Genomic DNA, 23,729 nt, shown 5'->3' on the forward strand with positions numbered 1-23,729 from the left:
TTACATGCATTTGTAAAGAATGTTTTGTTCCTTTCTCCAACCGACGTGGGATCTCAAACATATCATAGAATTTCAAATCGCCATTACCATCCGAACCAAACAGTGAAAACGATTATGGGATTCTAACAAAAATATTCTCTAATTTTTAAATCAAATTTATTATATTTTTTATGTAAGTAAGAATTGATGTGCTTTCTTTTTTCTTTCTTTCCTCATAATTAATAATTAATTATGGTTTGGATGTAACATGCATTTAAAATATATACAATGATTTTTTTATTCAATTATACAAAAATATTATTTAATTAAATAAAATATTTATGGCTACCATTGACCTATGGAAAATAATAACCGACCATTTTTGAATTTATTAAAATTTCCGTTACGAATTGATATATGGAAGGTTATGAATTATTATATGGAAGGAATCCTGTACCTTTAACTAATTTCCAAATAAAGTTTAGGAATTCATTGGTTATAAATCCTACCATTTCTAAATATGATTATTGCCAAAGATGAAGAACATTTCTTTTTCCCTCCCGCTTTTGGGTGTTTTTACCCTTCTTTTGCTATCCATTTTCAACCCCTCTGTGATCGTCATGGCAGAAGAGGATAAAAGTACCGACGATACGTTTGTCCATGATACTTGCAACAGATTTCAATACAACGAACTGTATAAGCTTTGCATTCCTGAGATTGATTTGGATCCTCGCGAAGATTTGAAGTCAAATTTAACAGGTTTTCTAACTATATTCGTGAATCATACCATCAACAATTTCAATGACAACCTTATATTCCTTCAAAGAGAGATAAAGTCAGGAAAGCTAGATGCTGAAACAAAATTGATGTATGACAAGTGTTCAGAATCTTTTGGAATGGGATACACCAAATTGCAAGAGTCAATGCATATATTACTGACCCAACCAGGTACAAACGTGTATGATTTACCGACAATGAGTGTTGATAAACGTATAAGTGNAATAATTTAAATGACGTGGACATATTTAAATGCCCGGAAATAAAGTTAGATATGAAAAATAAATTCACTACTATAGTCAATTTCTAGAATTTAATTTTATTAAAAAAAGCAATAAGTTAAGACTATATCTTTTTTTTATATATTTAGTCTCTGTCACGCATGGTCAAAATAGACGGACTAATGATACCATATTATTTCTCCTAAATAAATTATATAAAAAAAAAATCACAAAAGAAAAAAGAAAAAAAAAGGAAAACTTTCAATTTCATAAATATTACAAAATTTCCATCTTTATTACTAATTTTAATTAAAAAAGTGTAAAATTCTTAATAAATTTATTAATTTTAATAAAATTGCAAAATAATAACTTTGACTAGACAAATTTAATATTGAAAATGGTTTTAACTTACTTTTATAATAAAGCGAACGGTTATAGTTTAATAATGCCTTTTTGTCCATATCTTATTGTCAAACTATTTAAATTTTAAAATTAAAAAAGAAAACTCCTTTGGNTGTGTGTTTTGATGATTTTGAAGATGACCCTATTCCACCAGAATGGCAGTCTCGTTACAAGACTTCGTGGAATTTAGTGTCTCTCATTTTAGGAACGTCTAATCTTATTAAATGTAATCGTGAAGCTTCATGTATTCCTTGATTATTACTCATATACTTATTTAAAATAAAAGTTTGTTGGATTGAATATTGACTATATAATAACTATATTTTGTCTTGTCTCGGCAAACAAACTTATATATTGTAACAATTCAAGTTATCGCTACTAAATATTATTTTCTTTAGACTTTTTATTTCGTACTTTCCCTCAAGATTTTAAAACGCGTCTACTAGGAAGATGTTTCCATGCTAGGAATGTTTAGTTCCCCACTCTAATGGATGTGGGATCTCACGATCCACCCTCCTCGGAGGCCCACTATCCTCGTTGGCACACTGCCCAATGTCTATTCAATCCACTCTCTTCGAGGCCAACGCCCTTGCTAGCACACCGCCCGATGTCTAGCTCTAATACCATTTGTAATAGCTCAAGCTCACTGCTAGCGAATTTTGTCTCTTTTGGTTCGTTACGTNAAAAAAAAAAAAAAAAAAAAAAAAAAAAAAAAAAAAAAAAAAAAAAAAAAAAAAGCGGATGTATGATTTGTTAATGTTTTATCCCCTAGAATAAAATATCCACGTGTAGAAATATTAATAAAATAAGAATATATTCAGCTTGGACGTCTCCCGTTGTGCCACCGAAANTTGTAATAGCTCAAGCTCACTGCTAGCGAATTTTGTCTCTTTTGGTTCGTTACGTATAGACGTCAGCCTCAAAGTTTTAAAACGCATCTACTAGGAAGAAGTTTACATGCATTTGTAAAAAATGTTTTGTTTTTTCCTCCAACCGTTGTAGGATCTCGAACATATCATAAAATTTCAAATTACCATATCATCGGAACAAAACAGTGAAGATGAAGGAAGTTCTAAGGTAATTGCTGCTTACAACGCTTAAGTGAGCTTCAGGTATTTTTGGCATCGGAGAGTGTAAAATTAAATATTAAATTAATTTTAAAATGTAAACTATTTTAAATATTTTAAAATTACTCTCAAACATATTTTTNTATTCGTACAAATAGATAAACAATAGATAAATTAAGGAATATGTAAGTCTTTTAACATACCGACTATTATAGATGTAACTATGATCAACATTTTAGAGTTGATCTATCGAACACATAGTCATAAGTGAATTACGAGTTAGAGTTAGAAGTCATGAATAAATAAATACAAGATTTAAATTTATTATTATTTTAAAGTTAATTCATTACTAATTAAAATAANTATATATATATATATATATATATATATAATGAAGTGTCGGATTTTGGTGATAGAGTTGAATATTTAAGGAATAAATTAAAGGAAATAGAATAATTGAATAACCACTTTAGGACCGATGCCGAAGACAGCTGCCTAGAGACCCGGCGTTTGAGTCCTGAAAGTCGAGTACTCTCTTTTTCTTTTTGAATTCANCTAATTAAAATAAATGTTTTAAAAGTTTAAAATAAATATATATATATAAAAAGTAAAAGCTTAAAAGAATATAGTCGAAAAACAAAAGAACCCAATGTTTTTTTTTTTTTTTTTAATTTGAAAAAAGTTAATTTAATATATTTATCACAGTTTTAATATTTTCTAATGCAATTCTGGCTTTTGAAAGTTCACTTTGGGATAAAATAAAAAAACACAATTTAAACCAATGGTATTGATTTTTTAAAATATTTAAAGAGAATTTTATTTATTTATTTAGAAATTAATTCAAAATCAACAGATTTATACAAAGAATTTATTTTTTTAAAAGAAAATATAAAATGTTTGTCGTAATGAGAACGCTATTTACGTCATGCTGACGACCTGACCCGACGCCGTGGTAAAATCACCTCCTCGTAGTTCTCGTTACGATTACAAAATTGAAAATTAAAGGGGAAAAAAAAAGGAAAAAGGAAAAAGGAAAAAAGCGCGGTTACGTAAACGTCCGTCCTAAAAAATTCGGCTGAATATATTTAAAGCTCTCTGGGCTGCGCATTTCGAGGTTCGCATGTCCATTTCTTCTGTTGGAGCCTGAAACCTGAAACCTGAAACCACTCTGTTTTTGCGCCTTCTCAAGAATCTCCGCCACTTTTCGTCTCCCATTTCTGTCGGAGTTTTGCAGAGAGAAATCGAGAGAGGGAGAGCTACAGTGTATTGTTGATGTTCATGGCGTTACAAGCAGCTGTTTCGAGGAAGGCGATAGACCGGAGCCTGAGATGCTTCTGCGTCGGAGTTAGATCCATGTCGTCTTGGTGGAAGAGCGTGGAACCGGCTCCGAAAGATCCGATTCTAGGCGTTACTGAAGCTTTCTTGGCCGATCCGAGTCCTAGCAAAGTCAATGTCGGAGTAGTGAGTTTCTTCTTCCTCCTGTCTTGTTCGCCTTGGATTTTGCTTTGTTTACTGTTTGATTGCTGGTGCAGTGTTATTTTTAAATAATTTTGTGCATGTTTTGCTTCTCTTGACCTTTTAACATCGAAGATCACGACGTCGGAATGAGAATTTTGATGTTTCTGATACGAGTGATGCGAAATTTTCATGATCGGAGTGGAAATCGTATTCCATATGTTGATGTACTGTTTGCTTCAGCCGTCTTCTGTATATTTCTTGATTTATGCTTGTTGATGTATAAGTTTTGACGTTTCTGATACATGACATTACGTTGTTAGGATCTCTCTCATATAGTCCTTTACGACCCTGGCTGAGAGCGCGCATGCGATTAGCTTCCGAATTAAGCTTGTAGTTCGTCAAGTCCTTAAATATTGGGGAATTCCATGTGTGAGAACTGTTTAGGTTTGTTGAATCTAGAAATAGGAGATTTGTCTCTGTCAGCTATTATTTTAATGATTCTGCTGCCCGAGATATTAGTTCAAAATTTTGATGGCCATCTCGTATGATTCAAAACATTCTTCAAGTTCCTAATAGTTGTTAATTATTATTTTATTGGCAAATTAGTATATCTTTTGATCGTGTAATGCCTTTTTCAGTGTTTAGCTTCTGGTACGAGAGCGCGCATGCGATTAGCTTTAGAATTAAGCTTGTAGTTCCCCAAGTCGTTAAATATTGGGGGATTCCATGTGTGAGAACTGTTTAGGTTTGTTTGTTGAATCTAGAAACAGGAGATTTGTCTCTGTCAGCTATTATTTTAATGATTCTGCTGCCCGAGATATTAGTTCAAAATTTTTATGTCTATCTGGTATGATTCAAAACATTCTTCAAATTCCTAATATTTGTTAATTATTATTTTATTGGCAAATTAGTATATCTTTTGATCGTGTACTGCCTTTTTCAGTGGAATCTTTAGATTTATCATTACGTTTCCTCCACTTCAGGGTGCATATCGAGATGATAACGGAAAGCCGGTGGTCCTCGAATGTGTCAGGGAAGCTGAACGGAGGATCGCAGGAAACCTGAATATGTAAGATGGCGTCTCATATATCGTAGTTTTTTTTTATATAGAACTTATTTATCGTAGTTTGGATACACTCGTATAATCGTATTTTCATGTTATAATTTAATTAACAACTTGCTGCTGTGATTGCAATTTTTTACTGTCGTCTCACCGAGTTTATTGTTCTATCCTCGCCAACTAGATGGATTCCTTTTATATTCCCTGGAATTGGACCATGGTCCATACATTGCGGAATTTTTGCATTTGATACCCGTACTTTTTCACTTTCCATTATTTTCTTGTGGATTCAGATTTTGACATTTCAATGTAAGTGAGCTGAAATGTCGTGCTTAAATAACTGTTGGAATTATCTTGCTCAACATCATTAGACTGTTGGATTAAGTTAGCACTTGTGAATAGAAGTGATTATAGTAAGCCATGAATTGGCATCAGGTTTGCTAGAGTAATTGACGAATAGGTTTAACTTCGAAGGTTCTTAATTCGTTTTTACCTAATAATGCATTAGGTTCTGCTTCTGCATTCTAAAACTTGAAGGGAATAGGCATTCCACGAAACTTTTATTTGGAAATCTACCTGTTTGTGAGAATAATCGGAAGGAAAATTGGACGACATTTATCTGAGTGTTTGGTTAATTTTTACTGCATACATCTTGATTTTTTGTGCACAAAACAAGGCATGTCACCTGCTTGAGCGCCACACTTGAAATTAATTTATTTATTTGAGGCCTTTCAATAATGGTGACATTTTGTCTATTCTACCAGGGAGTATCTTCCAATGGGAGGGAGTACAAATATGGTGGAAGAAACACTGAAGCTGGCTTATGGAGATAATTCTGACTTTGTCAAAGATAAGAGGATAGCAGCTATACAATCTCTTTCTGGAACTGGAGCATGTCGTATTTTTGCTGACTTTCAAAAGCGTTTCCGTCCAGATTCCCAAATCTATATACCAGTCCCTACATGGTCCAAGTAAGAATTGTTGCTGAATCTGCATGCAAGTCATTTAAATTACTCCAATTCCATAGGGAAAATATACTACTTCATTGGTATGCTGTTTCTTACATGAAGATTTTCAACAGCCACCATAACATCTGGAGAGATGCACAAGTTCCTCAAAGGACATACCATTACTATCATGCAGAGTCTAGGGGATTAGACTTTGCAGCACTCATGGATGACATAAAGGTATTGAAGCATGTCAACATATCCATGCCGTCTTATCTAACCCTAGAACTCTAATATTCACGTTAATAGTGCCTCATGGGCACCCTGTATTCTGTTGATTTCATTCTTCTAATGCTTTTTTTTCTTTGTTAATTTGAATGACCCTGTTCAGAATGCTCCCAATGGTTCATTCTTTCTACTTCACGCATGTGCTCACAATCCTACTGGAGTGGATCCCACGGAGGAACAATGGAGAGAGATATCGTACCAGTTTAAGGTCAGACCTTTTGGGATGATTATTCATACTTACCTGGCTGTCACTACTTCTTTGCCAGATATTGAGCATTGTGATCTTTTCAGGTTAAAGGTCATTTTGCCTTCTTTGACATGGCATACCAAGGTTTTGCTAGCGGTGACCCAGAAAAAGATGCAAAGTCCATCAGGATCTTTCTCGAGGATGGCCATCATATTGGAATTTCTCAGTCATACGCTAAAAATATGGGACTCTATGGCCAGAGAGTGGGATGTCTAAGGTATGTGCCTCTGGACATCCAAGGTTCCATCTCCATTTCCATTTGTTCTTCGGTGTAGTTTTGTTTAGTGGTGAAGTTTGATGTGATTTTAATTACCAATAGCTATAAATTCCTTGGCCAGACGTAGTGTAGTGGTCATTAGATCTTATGGTTATGCATTACCGATTTGAAGATGCACAAATGAAGTCATTAAAAGCCAAGCATATGACAAGTTTGTTGAATAATATATTAATAGAGTTCACAAAGAATTCCTCGTTAATAGATTTGTGTCTTTAAGCTGATAAACTGATCATTTTACTTTGCTTTATATTTTTAGCTATCTAGTTCATATGTTATTTGCTGGCATTAATTCTATATGGAAATTGATTGCAGTGTACTCTGCGAAGACGAAAAACAAGCAGTGGCTGTGAAAAGTCAGCTGCAGCAGCTTGCCCGACCCATGTACAGTAATCCACCTGTTCATGGAGCATTGGTAGTTTCAATCATCCTTGGGGATCCAGACTTGAAGAAGTTATGGCTGAAGGAAGTTAAGGTAACTATGCATGATTGATTGACAATATCCATATATTTATGCTCTATGTCGTCATAGAACTTCTCTGTATTCTGCTTCGTTTTTGTCGTCAAAAGAAAATCAGAGTGCATAAGTTTTTTTAAATTTGAGATAAACATATAGGTGCTGATTTTCATTTTCTTATTGAACAAATTGGAACGGCAAATTTCAATAATATTTTCTTGTTTGGTTATTTAGTACAAATCTTCAGAGATGGAAGATTTTCATTCAGATGAAACTTAACTGTCTTGAGAAATCTTGTGGCTGAGGCCAATCTATTCAATNAAAAAAAAAAAAAAAAAAAAAAAAAAAAAATGAGTTCAACAATTATTCCCTCCCCGAATTGATAGGTGTCCTCATCCTCACCTTATTTTCTGTATTCAGGTAATGGCAGATCGAATAATTGGTATGCGAACTGCTCTACGAGAAAACCTTGAAAAGTTGGGATCACCATTACCATGGGAACATATAACCAAACAGGTACTTAACATTTTCCATTTCCCAATTCTAATGCCTTCTATTTGCTTCGTCTAGGTACGTTTCNCTTTTTTTTTTTTTTTTTTTTTGCAGTCAACTCCAACCTCACAGTATAATAACTTGTAAATATTTAAAGAAAACTGAAAGAAGAATTTGTGATTCGGTGATTAGTCGCAAGAAGGATGGGTGTGGTGGAAGATGCAGTCTTAAGTATGTTTCTTATTATATTTTTATCTATTTGCTAATCTTTATTGGTTTTTTGGTGTTCCATTGCAACAGATTGGCATGTTCTGTTACAGTGGATTGACTCCCGAACAGGTCGACCGTTTGACAAATGAATATCACATTTACATGACTCGAAATGGCCGCATAAGGTAATTTTATAAATGAATTAGACACATGCATTGGATTGATAATCGTTTTTTTTTTTAAATTTTTTTAAATTTTTAAAATTTTTAATTAATTAATTATTATTATTATTATTATTATTTTATGTCTTGGTTTGTAGCGTTTTGCTTCTTCATAATTTCTTTGGTAAAATCAAATCCAAGTCAATTTTCAAATTTGCTAATTAGTTTTTTTAGTTTTCAAATTTTGGTTTAGTATTTGAAAAATGTTGGACTTTGTTTGATAACCATTTGAGTTTTTGATTTTTGAGAATTAAGCTTATAAATGCGGCAATCATATATTGGTTTTTTTCATAATTCAANTAAAAAAAAAAAAAAAAAAAAAAAATAGTTTTTAGAAATGTGTTTTTGTTTTTAGAATTTAGTTAAGAATTCAAACCTTTACTTAGAAAGAAGATGAAAACTGCATTTAACAATTTGTGAGAACAAACACAATTTTCAAAAATAAAAAATCGAATGGTTATCTAACTTAAGCTTAGTTTTTAGTTTTTAGTTTTTTTTAGTCTTTTTTTAGTTTTTTTTTTTGTTAAAGTGAAAGTGGAAGTGGTATTTACGGTCTTAATTTTCAAAAAATAGAGAACCAAAAAATAAAGTGAGTTGGTTTGATTATGTCTTTCATTTTTAGTTTCATGTGTTTGGATATAATGTTTTTCGTTTCTTCATATTTTTTTTTCGTGAAAAAAAATAGAACTAAACCCACGGCCGTCGAGTTGGACTTCTATTAAGTCTACCGACAGCTACTTCTGAAAATAGGTTTAAAGAACTTTTAAACAGGAAAAATGGGGCGGCGTTAGTTTATGTTTTGGGCTCCTCATTATTTAACAAACACTACTAAAATATCTTTATTTTATTATCTACCTTCTAATTTATGTTTTCAAAATCGTAGCAACATGCTCAAATTTTATAAACTTAAAAATATGATTTCAAATGTTCCTTTATCTTAAAAATGGAAATCAGAATAAATAAATGAGAAAACCCGTCTGAGTTTCAAAAACGGAAAACTAAAAACGATGTATTAAAATGGGGGCATGAGTGGTCTGTTTGCTCACGAAATCAGTGTCTAAACAGTATGGCAGGTGTTACAAGCGGGAACGTATCATATCTGGCAAACGCCATTCATGAGGTGACAAAATCTGCTTGATTGCGACTCACAAATTTTGTTCGTAACGACACTACAGGGGAGTCTCTGCTTGGTGAATAAAAAGGTACTACAATCCTTCCATCTTCCTTTTCTAACTGGGGAAGGGAGGGCGGCCACACAGATTAAACATTGATTTTTGTCCTCGTAATTCATGTTAATTTTGGATTTCCAAGTTTTTGAGTATGATAATGTCAGTTTGGATTGTCAAATTGGTCAGAATATACCTTAATTTTCCATTGCCGGCTAAATAATTAAATAATTGATCCATTTGCTTTTCCTATATGACTTTCTGGAGGGTTTCGTAGACATGTTAGGGTCTTCGAGTTCAGTTTCCATCATCTGTCACGCTTTTCATTTTTCAATTTCTGATGGCCTTTTCATGTTAAATATTGTTCTATCTTTAGTTCATATGAATTCGAACGGAAGATCGTCGGATGCCATTAGGGGTCTCGATTCCTAATGTTCTTTTTTCGTTTGTGTTAAGATATTCTATTTTTTAAAATTTAAAACCAAATGTATTTGATGATTACTTCTGAAGATTTTAAGATTTTCTATTTTTTAAAATTTAAAACCAAATGTATTTGATGATTACTTCTGAAGATTTTAAGATTTTCTATTTTTTAAAATTTAAAACCAAATGTATTTGATGATTACTTCTGAAGATTTTAAGATTTTCTATTTTTTAAAATTTAAAACCAAATGTATTTGATGATTACTTCTGAAGATTTATCAATGAGTCATCTCTTTTAATGCATTTCCACGTATCTAACCTACTTTTATCTTTCTAAATTCATGTTTCTAAACATTTCTTTAAATCTTCTTTTTCCACTAACGTTTACTCTAAAAGTTCTTCCTCTATTACTCTTTATAGTCGTTGGATTGATTTTCCAAGTGCTTAAAAAGTTTAATTTAATGTATGTCTGATTGAGTATAGAAGTGTTTAAAAACTTATTAAATATCACATCAAAACCTGCTTTAATCATTCAAAATAAATTTAATTTCTGTTGGATTAATTTTCTAAGTTCTTAAAAGTTAAGTTTAATGTTTGTTTGGATTGTCTAAAAGTGTTTAAAAACTTTATGCACTTAGAAAAATACATTTTTTATATAATCAAAATGGATTTTAAATATCAAATTCATATTTTAAAGTAATTTTTAAAATGACAAATGTGATTTAAACGATTTCAAAATCACTCAAACCATACCGTTAATCTTCTTTTTTGAGATACAATCTAGCATTTTCTCTCTTTTTCCTCTTTAAAAACAAATAATAATAATGCTGGCAAAAATTAGTCTTACTTTAGAAGATTATTTTTTAAAGAACGCAAAATCCTCAGTTTTCCGTTAATAAGATAGACAAGTGCTTCCTTTATTAAAAAAGGAAATCAAAATATGTTTTCTCAACGATCTTAATTATTTAAAAGTAAAATTTATTTTATTATTTTTTATATTGGAGAGAGAAAATATAGGAGTGAGAAAAAGGTAGGAGAAATAAAAGATGCATAAGACCGAAAATGGAAAGATCGTGCGAGGATGCGAGGAGTAAAAAAGTAAATTTGAATGCAAAAATCTCTATATATATTTTTTGAATATTTCGCATCTCAATCTCAACTTCGCAATTTTAAAATCAATTTCAAAATAAAAAAATTCATAAAATTGGACAGGCTATTAATGTTTTATTTTAAAATTGACAACCTAAAACTAGAAATCGAAATCAAAATCAAAATCAAAATGGCAATCCAACAAATCTAATCTCAACTTTGCAATTTTAAAACCATTTTCAAAATAAAAAATTCATAAAATTGGTAGGCTATTAATGTTTATTTTAAAAGTGAAAACCTAAAACTAGAAATGGAATTCAAAATCAAAATGCAAATACAACAAATCTAATCTCAACTATGCAATTTTCAAAATAAAAAATTCATAAAATTGGACAGGATATTAAAGATTTATTTTAAAAGTGAAAACCTAAAACTAAAAATCGAAATCAAAATGGCAATCCAACAAATCTAGATATTTTAAATTTTGAGATATAAAATCTCAAGATTTTGAAAAATTCCATGCCTCGAGAGGAGAAGAGGATACTAGACTGGAGACGTATCTTTAAACCCAAATTTTTGGTGAAAAATGGCCAAATGAAAAACAAAAAAATTTAAAAATCCAAATCTAAATCCACTCCTTGCTTAACCTAACCTACTGCAAATTTTCGTTAGTGAGATGTATGGGATGATGACGAACCTTGAAGAATAGAATGGAAGTGGCAAATTACTAATGCAAATGTCGGCCGTCAACTTTGTTGGCATATTATTGGGCTCGTCGGGAGATCCCCAGTCATTTGATTGCTTTTCTTCTCTGCCTGCAAAGTAAAACAATGCCATTTTCTTTTTCCTCTTTTTCCCCCCCTCCGGCAACAAATCTACAGTCAAAAGCTTAAAAATGATACACACTTATATATGATTATAAGCTTCCATACTAAAATAAATACAAACAAGGGCATAATTTTAAGACACGACGATTATTAGCTACGTGTATTACAATCTATAATAAGCTACTTTAGCTCGTAATGGGATTTTGTATCCCCTGATACCTAGCAAGGCGTGATACAATACAAATACCATTTATATACTCCTAGCTATCTATAATTTGTGCGGTAAAAATAATGTACATACGTACCAAATATTATATGTTATCATATCAGCAAATGTTAAAGTAATTGATATTTTACCACTTCCACGATGGCGCTGGATGGCCCCGTATGTATAATTTTCCAGAATGGTTGGATTTTCAGAGACGCAGGCCTCTCAAGCTACTTTTTATAAAGACGAACTTGGTCCTTTCATGGCCTCGAGTTAATGTTTGTACCTGCTTGATGAGGTAACGCTAGTCCAGTCTGCCGCCGGACATGCTCTGGTATGAGCCTCTTTATCAATTCAGGTGATGCTCCAGAAAGCTGAAAGATATATTTAATTATGGAAAATTAATCGACGAAAATATCTAGGAGAAATGAACTATATTTATTAATCTTGGATGCAGCTAGATGGAAAGGCTAAATCTACTGCTGAAAAAAAAAAATGTAAACGAATTATAGACATACTTCCTGTTTAAAATCGAAGAGCGGGGGCAACGGACGACCATTAGGGAGGCGGGCATTAGGCTCCCGAAGTTCATCAAAGAAGGGATGCGCACATGCTTCAAGCTGCCCATGGTGGATTAAAGTTGGTCAGAAATAACAAACTAAATTACATGTAATAATGTACAGATCAAAATGGTAGAAAATTGGAGAATTCAGCCCATTGCGTTTCTGGATATAGGTATCATAATATATTACTAGATTATAGATATCAACAGTAGAGTATGAAAAGTTTGAACTCACTGCAGTGGATCGGAGGCCGGGAGAATATTGAAGAACCCTTGAAGCAAGGTCAATAGCTTCGGGTGGCATTCGTTTGTGAAAGACCTAAATGGGATTTACGTAAATGTATCAATTAATATAGAAGCAGAGAAAATTGCAGAGAGAGACAAATCAATCACAAATGGATCCATTCAGACAAAAATTTATGCACGAGTGATATATATTCAAAATAGGACTGCATGAGTACTTTGACAGAACCTTGAAACATGCACGTGCTAATAAAATACCTTGTGCCACGGATGGGCTTTGATCTGAGGAAACCTAAAATCTGTATAATTTGGATTCATGCATCGAATTTCTTCTCGAGTTGGAGTGCCAAGAACCTGGAAGTTGGTAAAAGGAAAATTAAGTTACAACAATCATACCTTCATGGCCGTGAGAAATATGTTCAGTGAACCAGAAATTAGGCTTCACCTTGATTATCTCAACCAGTTGATCTACGGCACTTTCCCCAGGAAACAATGGCTACAAGGAGATAAGAAATTAAATTGAATGAATTTCATAACCTCTCTGTCATAGATAGTAATAATCGGAAACTGCCACAAGATGTCAACCTGGCCTAGAAGCAGCTCGGCAAGAACACAACCAGCGGACCATATATCGATGGATGTAGAGTACTCTGTTGCACCAAATATGAGCTCTGGAGCTCGATAGTAACGGGAGCATATGTAAGAGATGTTTGCTTCACCTTTAACCTGATGATAAAAATATTATAATAATGATATTGTGGACATAAAATGGTCTATAAAACAAAGAGCAATAAATTAATAGTGAACCAATTGTCAATACTACTACTTGAATGCTCAACATATTAAGCAAATCCGGAAATCAGATGCCATAATTTTAGACCACTTTCTGAGTAACTACGCACATCCAGAAATAAAATCATTTGGCTAATTTGATTATTTGGCTAATTTGATAGCCTACATCTTCACCAAAATAAAATCATTTCTTTTTCGACACTAGGGTCTTCATCAACGACCATTAAACTTAGAGTAGCCTTGTTCAACATTTAAAGATATAAGATAGAAATAACGATAGCTATACCAGGACTTTTGCGCTTCCAAAATCACAAAGCTTGACCTGATGCGTGAGAGGATCAACCTGCAAAGTTTATTTTACATTAGAAGGAAACTTCAATATGCAAATTGTAAGGGGCTAATCTATTAGAAAACGTGCTAAACTATTTTTTAGCTCACAAATAATAAGAGACGAATAGGTTATATACCAAAATATTATGAGGCTTCACATCGCGATGACAAACTCCAGGAACAGTGTGTATATAAGCTAGTCCCCTGAAGATCTAATAAAGACATAAATTTAGTTTAAAAAATGAAGATGGAAGGACAAAGAAAAAATGTTGAATAGTCTTTGTGTGTGTGAGTTCATACTTGATAAGTATAAAGTTTCACATAGATGAGTGGCATCCTCTGGTTCATATTGCAGTAGTGCTTCAGTACTCGATACATAGTCTCGGGAACGTATTCCATGACCAGATTTAAGAAGAGTTCATCCTTACTAGTTGTAGAAAAAAAACAATGCTTCAAGGAAACAACATTTGGATGATCCATCAAGCGCATTAACTGCAGCTCACGATTCTTATAACGTCTGTCCTGCAAGACTTTCTTTATTGCAAAAGTCTCCCCAGTTTCCAAGCATTTAGCCTAATAAAAGTATAAAAAAAAAATAGAACAAATGAAATGACAGGAAAGGAAAGGAAAGGAAAGGAAAGGAAAGGAAAGGAAATTTCAATAGATGTTTTATTAGTTTTTTTATATACCTGGAAAACAATTCCAAACGATCCGGAACCAACAACACGTTCCGCCATGTAGCTAATAGTCTAAAGCAATGTGAAAATCAAGGAAACAAAAGTAAACAGTTTAGCCACTCAAAATATTGGAGAACAATAAAATGCTAGAAGTGTGTCTGAGCACCAAGTGATAAGTCTTGGTCGTCGTACAAGAAGCAAAAAATGACCAACCAAAATTTTATTATAAAAACTAAGTTGATAAAAATGGAGCTAATAATCGAAATTGAAACACTCTAGAGATCCGTATGTGAATAACAGTAAGTTGAGTAAAAAATTAAATTATAACCTGTTTTGGCTCGCCATTTTCCCCTCCAATAGTAGTGGAGATTATGTGACCAGTTACTGCATCCTTACTTTCTACAATAGTCGATGACATTTCCTGCAATTTCGTAGCGATAAACAACAAAAGATGAGTTAAGTGCCTAAGCAATAAGGATGACCAGCATTTGAACACTTGGAAAATAACACCTCAAAACTTGAATGGATATTAGGAACCGTTGAAAGGCGTTAATAAAAACCAAAAGACATCAACAGTGCCTTTCGATATATATTTATTTTTTTAATCAGAGACTGACTATTTCGCTGATCATATTTCGTATCAGGTCTCTATTTCTCAGTGAAATGATTTGTTGCCAAGGATTTGGAACTATCCGCGATGCTAGTATTAGAAATGTTTGTCAATATTAGGATGTGTTAGGAAAGCTATGAAAAGAGAAAAGCAAGTTCAAAATGAAAAAAAAAATCGACGTCTTCAAAAATAGAATAATGAAAAGTATAGAGAATCAAGTATCATCAACATTCTCAAGCAAACTGCAAGCGTTTAGAACACAAGCACCAAAAGTTAAAGCCTCAAATAGTTGAAATATTACCTACCGTACTACCTGAACGCAAAAATCAAGTGAAACAATACTCAAACAAGTTCATGATCGAACGCAGCCTAACTAAGAAACTGCAGGTCGTGTTAGATTGAGATTTCATTATAACAGTATATACTCGAGGAACGGAAAGAGAACGAAGCACCTTCAGTGACTAAGGAAGACAAAATTTGAAAGAAAAAAATACGCAAGGAAATCTGTACGCGGTTTTGGACAACGAACATTTACTGTTCTTCGACGAGATCAAGAGAAACAAAAGGAGCAAACAAGATAAATGAGCGATTTATTTACTCTTAATTTTAGCAGTTTAACTAAAAGAACCTAAGCGGAGAAGATTAAGCTCGTAATCAGGATCGTGATCTCGGCCAAACGTTCCGAAATGGAAGAATGCAGCATCAATAGCATACAGTTTCGAATAGACATAAAAGTAGTTCAAGAAACAAAATCTCTCCGATCGCAAACTCCGTCAGAAACAGACCACAAGAACATCAGTCGAAATGCTCCGATCAGAAACCATAAGCATTATAAAACCAGCAAGATCGCTTACGAATTCTTCAGAGACGAACAAAAAACACGAGATCGCTTACGATTCATGAACCGTCGCGAGACAAACCACAACAGACACGAAAACGAACAAGATAGAAAAAACAACTCGAAACAAAATAATGAAAGCAAAAATCACCTTATCGAAGTCCATTCCAGAATCAGAGTGTAGCCTGAAGAGATTCAGAGGATCATTCCAAAGCCAAGGCCGTCGCCGCAGAAACTCCAGTAGCCGACGGTGAATAGCAGAGCACTAAGAATCAGGAGACAATGCGAGAGTGAGAGAAGATTGAGCCATCGCCATTTCGATTTCTACATAGAATTTCGCGGGCTGTTCATCGTCTTTCAACTACAGTGAAAAGAGAGAGAGAAAGCGGGAGAGAGTGACGAATGGTCCAGTCAGATGGCTTTATGGAATTGGTATCTTATAATCTTATCTACGTCCGGAGTCAATGCCGGTGGTTCAGTGTATGAGGCCACATGCTAACTAAGGTGGACCTGCGCCCGAAGAGACAGATTCCACAACCATCACATGATGTGGACCCCAATGATTCACCTTTTTAAAGCAAAGTCTTTTTCACTTATTGTTATTATTATCAAAATATAACATATAATTAGAAAGTTATTTCCATTCGTACTAGACCTTTTAAATTTTTTTTAAAATATACCGTAAAAAAAAAAAATAATAAAATTATATATATATATATATATAAACGTGGAGGGTAAGATTCTAATATATATTTTAGATTTTAAAAAGTTACAAAATTAAATTTGGTATATAATATGATTTTAAATTTTAAAAAAATGTAAATAAATAAATAAATAAAAACATTAAAAACTATCCAAAATGGAATATTTTATATTTAAAATTTGAAACGATTTAGCATTAGCATTTTTTAAATTAACTATTTACCATAATCATTAGTGTTCCCTTTTTCCCTATGAAATGTAACATTTAAATGACTTTTTGTCAATAAAAGAAAAATAAATATATATTTTATAAGAATTAATGAAAAGTTTAAATTACTTTTTATATAAAATTACAGAGCGAAGCACGAATCCAACAGTTAAAATATAATTTAAACCAATTTATAAGAGTTTCATTTAGACTAGAAGTTCTTTGTTTAAAGTCGTCAAAGATTCACCCGCGAGCAGCAACTTAAAAAGGCGCCACAAGAATTTGTGCAGAAACTATGGGCCGAAAGGCAAATTTTGAAAAGGCTATCCAGTTATACCCTTACAAATGGTACGTGTCTTCTAGAGAAAGGTTTCTACACTCTTTTAAAAAATACTTCATTTTCCTTTCCAACCAACGTGAGATATCACAGTTTATCTCCTTGGGACCCCAGCGTCCATGCTAGCACATCGCTCAGTGACTAGCTCTGATACTATTTGTAATGACCCAAGCTCACCGCTAACATGTATTGTCTGTTTTGACCCGTTACATATCATCGTTAGTCTCACAGTTTTAAAACGCATCTATTAGGGAGAGGTTTCTACACCCTTGTAACGAATGTTTCGTTCCTCTCTCCAACTAAGGTGGGATATCAGGATATCACAATATAAATTTGGATCATTTCTCGATTTGAGCGTGTCATCCTTGTGCAAGAGTCATGCTAATTTCTCTGTATCGTTCTAAGTTTATCGAATTTTCCCGATTGATTATTAATATTAAATTGCATATGTATGTATATATAGGGAAATTAAAAAATAATAATAAAGAGGGACCAAGGACTATAAAGCAAAATTAAATTTCATTGAAGGGCATTAATCCTTTGAAAGGAGGAAACAACTAATTTCATTCTATAGTAAAAGCATCTTTCTTATTTTGTATATTGTTTTTAGTTCTTAATTAATAATTAATTAAGATTAATTAATTAACCACCCTGCAATTTAGTCTAATCTCACTGGCGGCTCCAGCTGGAGGACCGAGATTCCCCATCTTGATCATGGCGCTAACAAAATCCGCTCTAAAGGTTGCGGGACTCGTACTGTAAGTCCGAACCAACGCGTCCTGTGAGCCGCCGTTGAACAGTACTTGGTCCGAATGGAACAGCCCGCGCTTGTTCGTCAAGTCCACGAAATACTTGTTGTCGAACATATTGTTGGTCGAGTCGAGAGGGGCTAAGTTCGTGTCACCGCCCGAGAACGGACAGTTGGCTTGCCGTTGGGTGGCAAAGGCGGGATCGATATTGGTCTCGTTGTAGATTCGAGTTCGGAAGAATTGACATTTAGCCACGCCTATGGTGTGACCGCCCGAGAGGGCTGTCATGTCGCGAGCATTGAGCCCTTGGTCAGCAAACATCGAGATGAGCGTCGAGAGGTCGGAGGCTGGCCCTGGAAGGTTGCTGTTTGCTCCACTCTCGCTTGCAGTCCTCGAGTCCTTTCGTCCGAGCGGTACAGCCCAACTCGGCCCTCCGAGCTATAAATTAAAATATTTAATAGTGAGTTTAAAATGAATAATATACAAAAATGTATGATCTTTGCATATAAAATAATCATGCACGAAAAATTCAACAAGGAATTAAATAATTCAAATAAGACGATTAATTAAATTACGTCGGAAAAAAAAAATTTGATTAAAATATTCCACGTATATAGACAAAGGAAAAGGTTAACATGTTTTTTAAAATATTTTTACAACTTACTATAATAAATTATATAAATAAAATAAAATAAAATAAAAACCATGATCTTACGTAGAAGGGTTTTACGTAAGATTACAGCTCATAATTAAAAGAAATTAAAAAAAAAGGGTCAAAATTACCAAAGCGACCCCGTCACGAGTAGCAAGAGCGAGAATATCAGCACAGGAAACGGTGGCTTTACAAGCAGCTTCGACCTGAGTTTTAATATCGTCAATCACTTCGAATCCTCTAGCTGAGTTTCTATTTGGAAATGCATTTTTTTCGCTTGTAAATGCTGGACTATCATCAAGCAATATAGAACCATCACAACCCTGCATTAAAAGACCGATTAAGAATCCATTTTGAAGTATTTTGTTATCGTTAAGATGTTTTTTTTTGTATCGTACATTTACGAAGCAGTCGTGGAAGAACAAGCGAAGGATTGAAGCTGCGAGACGTTTTTCTCTGTTAACGGCTTTGATCATACCCGAACGAACGATTCCTTCGAGTCGGGGACAGCTTTTGGCGTAGAAGCTGGGCGAGAGCTGAGCATTGGCGGAGAAGGCGAAAAGGGAAAGAGCAATGAAAAGATGAGAAATAATGGATGCCATTAGAAGAAGTAGAAGAAGGTTGGAGTGTGAGGGTTTGGTTTGCAGAGTCGAATTATTTATAGACGAGAAATATTGGATTTATTATTATTATTATTATTATTATTATTTAAATTAAAAAAAAAAAAGGAAATAAAAATGGTGAGGCATGTGAGAAAGACGTGGGTTTGTGAGGGAATAAAATTCAAAGTTTGCTGCTGCTAATAAAACGCGGTTCTCCACTTAGCTGAGTTGTTTGGTTGTGCGGGCAAGCTGCAGGGCAAGAGAGAATCTTTCAATCACGGGGAAGCCAAGAATATCAGTATCAGCCAAGGGAACCAGCTTGAATGTTGACTTATATTTTATTTTTTATTTTTTATTTTTAACAAAATCAAAGTTTGGCATGAGGAAACCCTAATCTACCTATATTTTTCGTCAACTCCAAAAATATAAATTATTTTCAATATATATATTATTATTCGGGTATATAAATTTAGCCCGAGTCTAAATGGATTCTATCAATTAGTTAAATACCCAAAAATTAGATTGTGTTTCACCGCTCAAATACATGAATATGATAAACCAACAAATTTATGGCAAAGCCACTTTGCGACCCACTCTCACTAAATCACACCTCCAAGTCAAATTGGTGCATGTTTTGTTGCACGGAGGCGTTATACTAGGTGCATCATAAGTGGCTTTATTTATGTAGTGGTTGGTATTGTTATGTGCTCCTCCTTGCTCACTGACTTTAGAATCTGAAAGTGACATTTGGATGTTTGTCGTAATATATTGGTTCAGAAGATTTAGTCAACGAAAATCCAACTCAATCAATATCAACAACATGTCGTGACTAGTTATGCTTGGTTGATTTTGTAGAGAAGAAAGCAGGTTTCGGGGGTTCGTTGATTAGTAAACCTCCGATACTAGTAAAGTCGGGACCGTGATCGTCCGTTTCCAATTTACCAGCTGGGTTAATTTGACTCTTTCTTTCTATTGAAAATGAGTCAATGTCGTGAATAAGTGATTCGACTAATTAAAATTAAAATTTAAAAGTATTTTAAATCACACACTTTTTTTTATTTCTCAGCATGATTTTGACATTAATATTTGAAATTAACATATTTTCTGTATAATACAAGAAGAGTTAATATAATCCCAAGTGGCAAAAATACTTTTGGTAATGTTTAAAATGATTGGAGCAGCTGTATTGAACGAACTTTGCTAGTTAGTCCCTCCATTTATGTCAAATCATTTTTAGTCTATCGATTTCGGTGTAATTATAAAACAGGCTATTTTCCTTTTTTTTTATATATAATTTAATTTTTTTTTTCGCATTTACCAATATTCTATTCACATTCTCTCAAAAACCTATCACAAGGATCCACGTGTACAAATTAAGAAAAATAATAATAAATTTATTTAGGATTAGAGAATGATTAGCCTCAGAAAATTGCGTGGAGAGAGAAAGAGTGGGTTTAATGGGGTTAGTTACTTGTGCTGACTTGTTTCATGCAAAACAACAAATTAAGTATCAAAGAAAGGGGCATTTACGAAATATATAGGGACAAATGAACAGCCCTTATCTCAAACATTAGGTCAATTTGGATTATTATTCTTATTTTTGTCGTAAGCTTTTATAATTTAAACCCGTAGAAAATTTATTAGATATAAAATTAAAAATTTATAGATAATTTAAAATATTTTTTAGAATTTTATTAATCACATACGAGTAAGTTTACTGTTAGGATTAAATTAAATTTATAATTTAACCTGTAACTAAATTTTTATTAATTTATTAATTTTGTGTAATGAATAAGATAATCAATCGTACCTAATTTCACTAATTATTGTGAATTAGTTAGAGGATAACTATTGAGTTCTTTTTTAAATTGGGTTATTTGGTTTATCTTGTAATTTAAATATTTTTTAAGAGAATTTTGTTTTTAATCAAAGCATCCTATGTTTGGTTCTCTAAAAATATTTTAATTATTAATTTCATTTGTTGGACTGATTATAGACAAATCAATTTATTTACATTATTTTTTATCAAATATTTTAAATTAACGTGATTTTTAAAATTAATTTTGAACTCGTTTAATTATTTCGATTTTTTTTTTCACACTCTAAATTTTAATAAAATAATTTTTTTTTTTTGAGGAACAGTCAAATTTGCATTTAAATTGTTAGATTTATTGGACGTAATTAATGTAAGATTATTAATAATTTTATATGGTCTAAAAATATAATGTTTTGAAATTTAAATCTCTTTAATATATATTTTTAAAAATATATTAGGATTTTTTAAAGAACAGAATAGACTTATTTATTTATTTAATGGAAGGAAGTCGGAAAGAAATGAGATGCTTGTTGTCTTCGACAAATCGCAAAGCTCCAAATTAACAGAAAAAAATATAAAGAATAAAAATGTGAAAAATAATATAGTAATACAATTTAGCCATTTTTTTCGGTATTTTTAATTAGAAAAATCCCCCATATCCAGATGGCAGTATTTTAATATATTTAACCAACGTGATATATATATATATATATTATATATATAATTTCACCTACACCTTTAAATGATTATCTAAATTGTCACTTAATTTTGTTTTGTCTCTTTATAATAATTAAAGTAAGACTTTCTTAATTTTGTATCCTAAAAAAAACACTTTTTTTTTTATTTTGCTTTGCCTCTCTTTAATTGGACAAAAATTTGGATCAAGTTATAGGAACTTTATGGTTAAACATGCTTTCCTTAGATCAATTCTACTACGATATAAGAATTTTTTTTGACATGTATGTGTGTGGGGACCAAATATATTGGAAGGATTCAGAGATAGTATGTAAGTAACTTAATTGTGTTGCGGAAAAATGTTAGAGCCAATCTGAATTATGGATTTTGGACGGGATATTACAAACATAGTATTTAAATATTAAATAATTAGATAATTCCCTTCATTGATTGGGGGAGGCAAAGACTTTATTCATTAATAAATAATAGCATTGACAATTATTATGCTTCATAAAAATTGGATAAAAGTGGGCGAAAAAGTCTTAAATTTGTGCTAACTTTATTCAAATATATCCATTGTAGAGTGAGTTGTAATGTGTAATTCTTCTAGGAATTATCTAAAATAACAAGTCTTCCATTTTGTTGATGGAAACTAGAAAGTTGACCATATAATTTAATTAGTTTTTTCTCATCCAGTTTGACCAAGCCCATATCTTTAAATCAAAATAGAAAGCTAATTGATTTTAAAAATGTCTCATAAATAAATAAATAAATAAATATTGTTTAATATGATCATAATTTTAGAAAATTAATAGATTTGTTTGATATAAATTACTATAAAGTTTTTTTTTTTTTTTTTTAAATAAGTTTTGAGGGCTAATTGTTAAGAATGAGAAATAGAAATAGAATTGGAATGAAAGGTGTGTATTCTCATTCATATTCATAACGTTTAAATAGAATACAAACTACCAACTAATATAAATTAATTAAATATTGAAAATAAAATAAAATATTATACCAATGAAATTATAAAAAAAAGAATATTAAAATATAATATCTAAGATATATTTCATAACTAATAAATTGTCTAAATATTATATCTCAACTAATTTTATAATTTAAGATCAGAAATATAAAATAAAATAATTGAAAATTAGAATGGGAGATGGGGTGAAACGTGGCAGTTTCTCCCAATTTTGAAGCAAGTGGATAATTTATTTTTTATTTTTATTTATTTTTATTTATTTCGTTCTTCAAATTGGTCGTAGGATGCAGGCTGGAATCGTGGATTGGAAAAGAGCATAAAAAGAGGAGGAAAGGTTCCAATTTGGATTCAACTAAATGGAAGATACGAAGGCGAAAGACCCGGTTAACAATAATAATATTTATATACTTTTTTCCTTCTTATTTTTATTTTTATTTTTTAAAAATCGAATCCAAATATTAATAATTAAACCAATTAAATAAAAATTGGTTTAAAATGGTTAATACACGATTTTTTTTACTTTTTTTTTTCAAAAAAAAATGTTGGAATTAAATGTGGGTTTTTCTTATCTTTATTGAATATTTTGTTTAAATATTATACATATTAGTCAAATATTTTATAAATATTTACATACGCCTATTTGTGTAATTTATATTCATCATTCAATATTTTAATATATGTACCTATATTTATATAATATTTATTTAATTTTATATTTGAGTGATGGAAAGTTATTGTAATCTAATATTAATGGTTTGAATAGTTTGATTTAAGACGTCGCACATTATTATTTTAAACAACTTAAATAGTAGTTTAAGATGAAATTGTTATTATCTTAAATTTAATTTTTATTTATTTTTGTCTTTGTGATATTTTTAATGTAAAATTGACGCAATTAATTGATTTGAAAAGAATTTTCCACAAAATCGATAATTAAACAAAAAGAGGACAAAATGGCTATCAAATCACCATTTTTGAAATTGTCATTGGTTTATTTTCAAAATAAATTATACTAGCCTGATGTTGATGAAATGAGCAAAAGCAAAAGCACTAATAGACAGAGTTCATTTATTAGTGGCAGTTAGTCTTACATCAATTTGAATTAAATTTTTTTTTTAAAAAAATAGTCTGCGGTCGA

The 23,729-nt window shown here is 31.9% G+C and overlaps 4 protein-coding genes and 1 non-coding gene across 5 annotated transcripts; 2 read left to right on the forward strand and 3 right to left on the reverse strand.

The window, feature by feature from the left end:
• The first annotated feature begins 523 nt into the window (after window positions 1-523).
• LOC111776286 lies at window positions 524-1,681 on the forward strand. The gene is made up of 2 exons (XM_023655700.1): window positions 524-978; window positions 1,495-1,681. The coding sequence occupies exons 1-2, from the start codon at window positions 600-602 to the stop codon at window positions 1,632-1,634; spliced, it is 519 nt and encodes a 172-aa protein (XP_023511468.1). The 5' UTR covers window positions 524-599; the 3' UTR covers window positions 1,635-1,681.
• A 1,850-nt stretch (window positions 1,682-3,531) lies between these two features.
• On the forward strand, window positions 3,532-9,520 carry LOC111776287 (aspartate aminotransferase, mitochondrial-like). The gene is made up of 10 exons (XM_023655701.1): window positions 3,532-3,907; window positions 4,888-4,973; window positions 5,729-5,935; window positions 6,046-6,151; window positions 6,303-6,407; window positions 6,491-6,663; window positions 7,036-7,195; window positions 7,598-7,693; window positions 7,970-8,064; window positions 9,166-9,520. The coding sequence occupies exons 1-10, from the start codon at window positions 3,719-3,721 to the stop codon at window positions 9,236-9,238; spliced, it is 1,290 nt and encodes a 429-aa protein (XP_023511469.1). The 5' UTR covers window positions 3,532-3,718; the 3' UTR covers window positions 9,239-9,520.
• Window positions 9,521-11,664: 2,144 nt separating this feature from the next.
• LOC111811903 (shaggy-related protein kinase zeta-like) lies at window positions 11,665-16,281 on the reverse strand. Its single transcript, XM_023698956.1, has 12 exons — window positions 16,017-16,281; window positions 14,746-14,838; window positions 14,430-14,489; window positions 14,041-14,313; window positions 13,878-13,952; window positions 13,697-13,753; window positions 13,204-13,344; window positions 13,064-13,114; window positions 12,877-12,972; window positions 12,611-12,694; window positions 12,332-12,433; window positions 11,665-12,187 (listed from the first exon to the last, which is right to left on the reverse strand). Exons 1-12 carry the CDS (start codon window positions 16,029-16,031, stop codon window positions 12,074-12,076), a joined length of 1,161 nt encoding a protein of 386 aa, XP_023554724.1. The 5' UTR covers window positions 16,032-16,281; the 3' UTR covers window positions 11,665-12,073.
• A 1,158-nt stretch (window positions 16,282-17,439) lies between these two features.
• Window positions 17,440-17,542, reverse strand: LOC111776524. The gene has a single exon (XR_002812260.1). It is a non-coding gene; the product is annotated as a U6 spliceosomal RNA (small nuclear RNA).
• A 70-nt stretch (window positions 17,543-17,612) lies between these two features.
• Window positions 17,613-19,137, reverse strand: LOC111811905 (peroxidase P7-like). The gene is made up of 3 exons (XM_023698959.1): window positions 18,912-19,137; window positions 18,645-18,836; window positions 17,613-18,299 (listed from the first exon to the last, which is right to left on the reverse strand). The coding sequence occupies exons 1-3, from the start codon at window positions 19,113-19,115 to the stop codon at window positions 17,751-17,753; spliced, it is 945 nt and encodes a 314-aa protein (XP_023554727.1). The 5' UTR covers window positions 19,116-19,137; the 3' UTR covers window positions 17,613-17,750.
• Between the last annotated feature and the right edge of the window lie 4,592 nt (window positions 19,138-23,729).

The sequence above is a fragment of the Cucurbita pepo genome, chromosome LG15 (assembly GCF_002806865.2).
Source record: "Cucurbita pepo subsp. pepo cultivar mu-cu-16 chromosome LG15, ASM280686v2, whole genome shotgun sequence".
In the NCBI taxonomy this organism is placed as follows: Eukaryota; Viridiplantae; Streptophyta; class Magnoliopsida; order Cucurbitales; family Cucurbitaceae; genus Cucurbita; species Cucurbita pepo.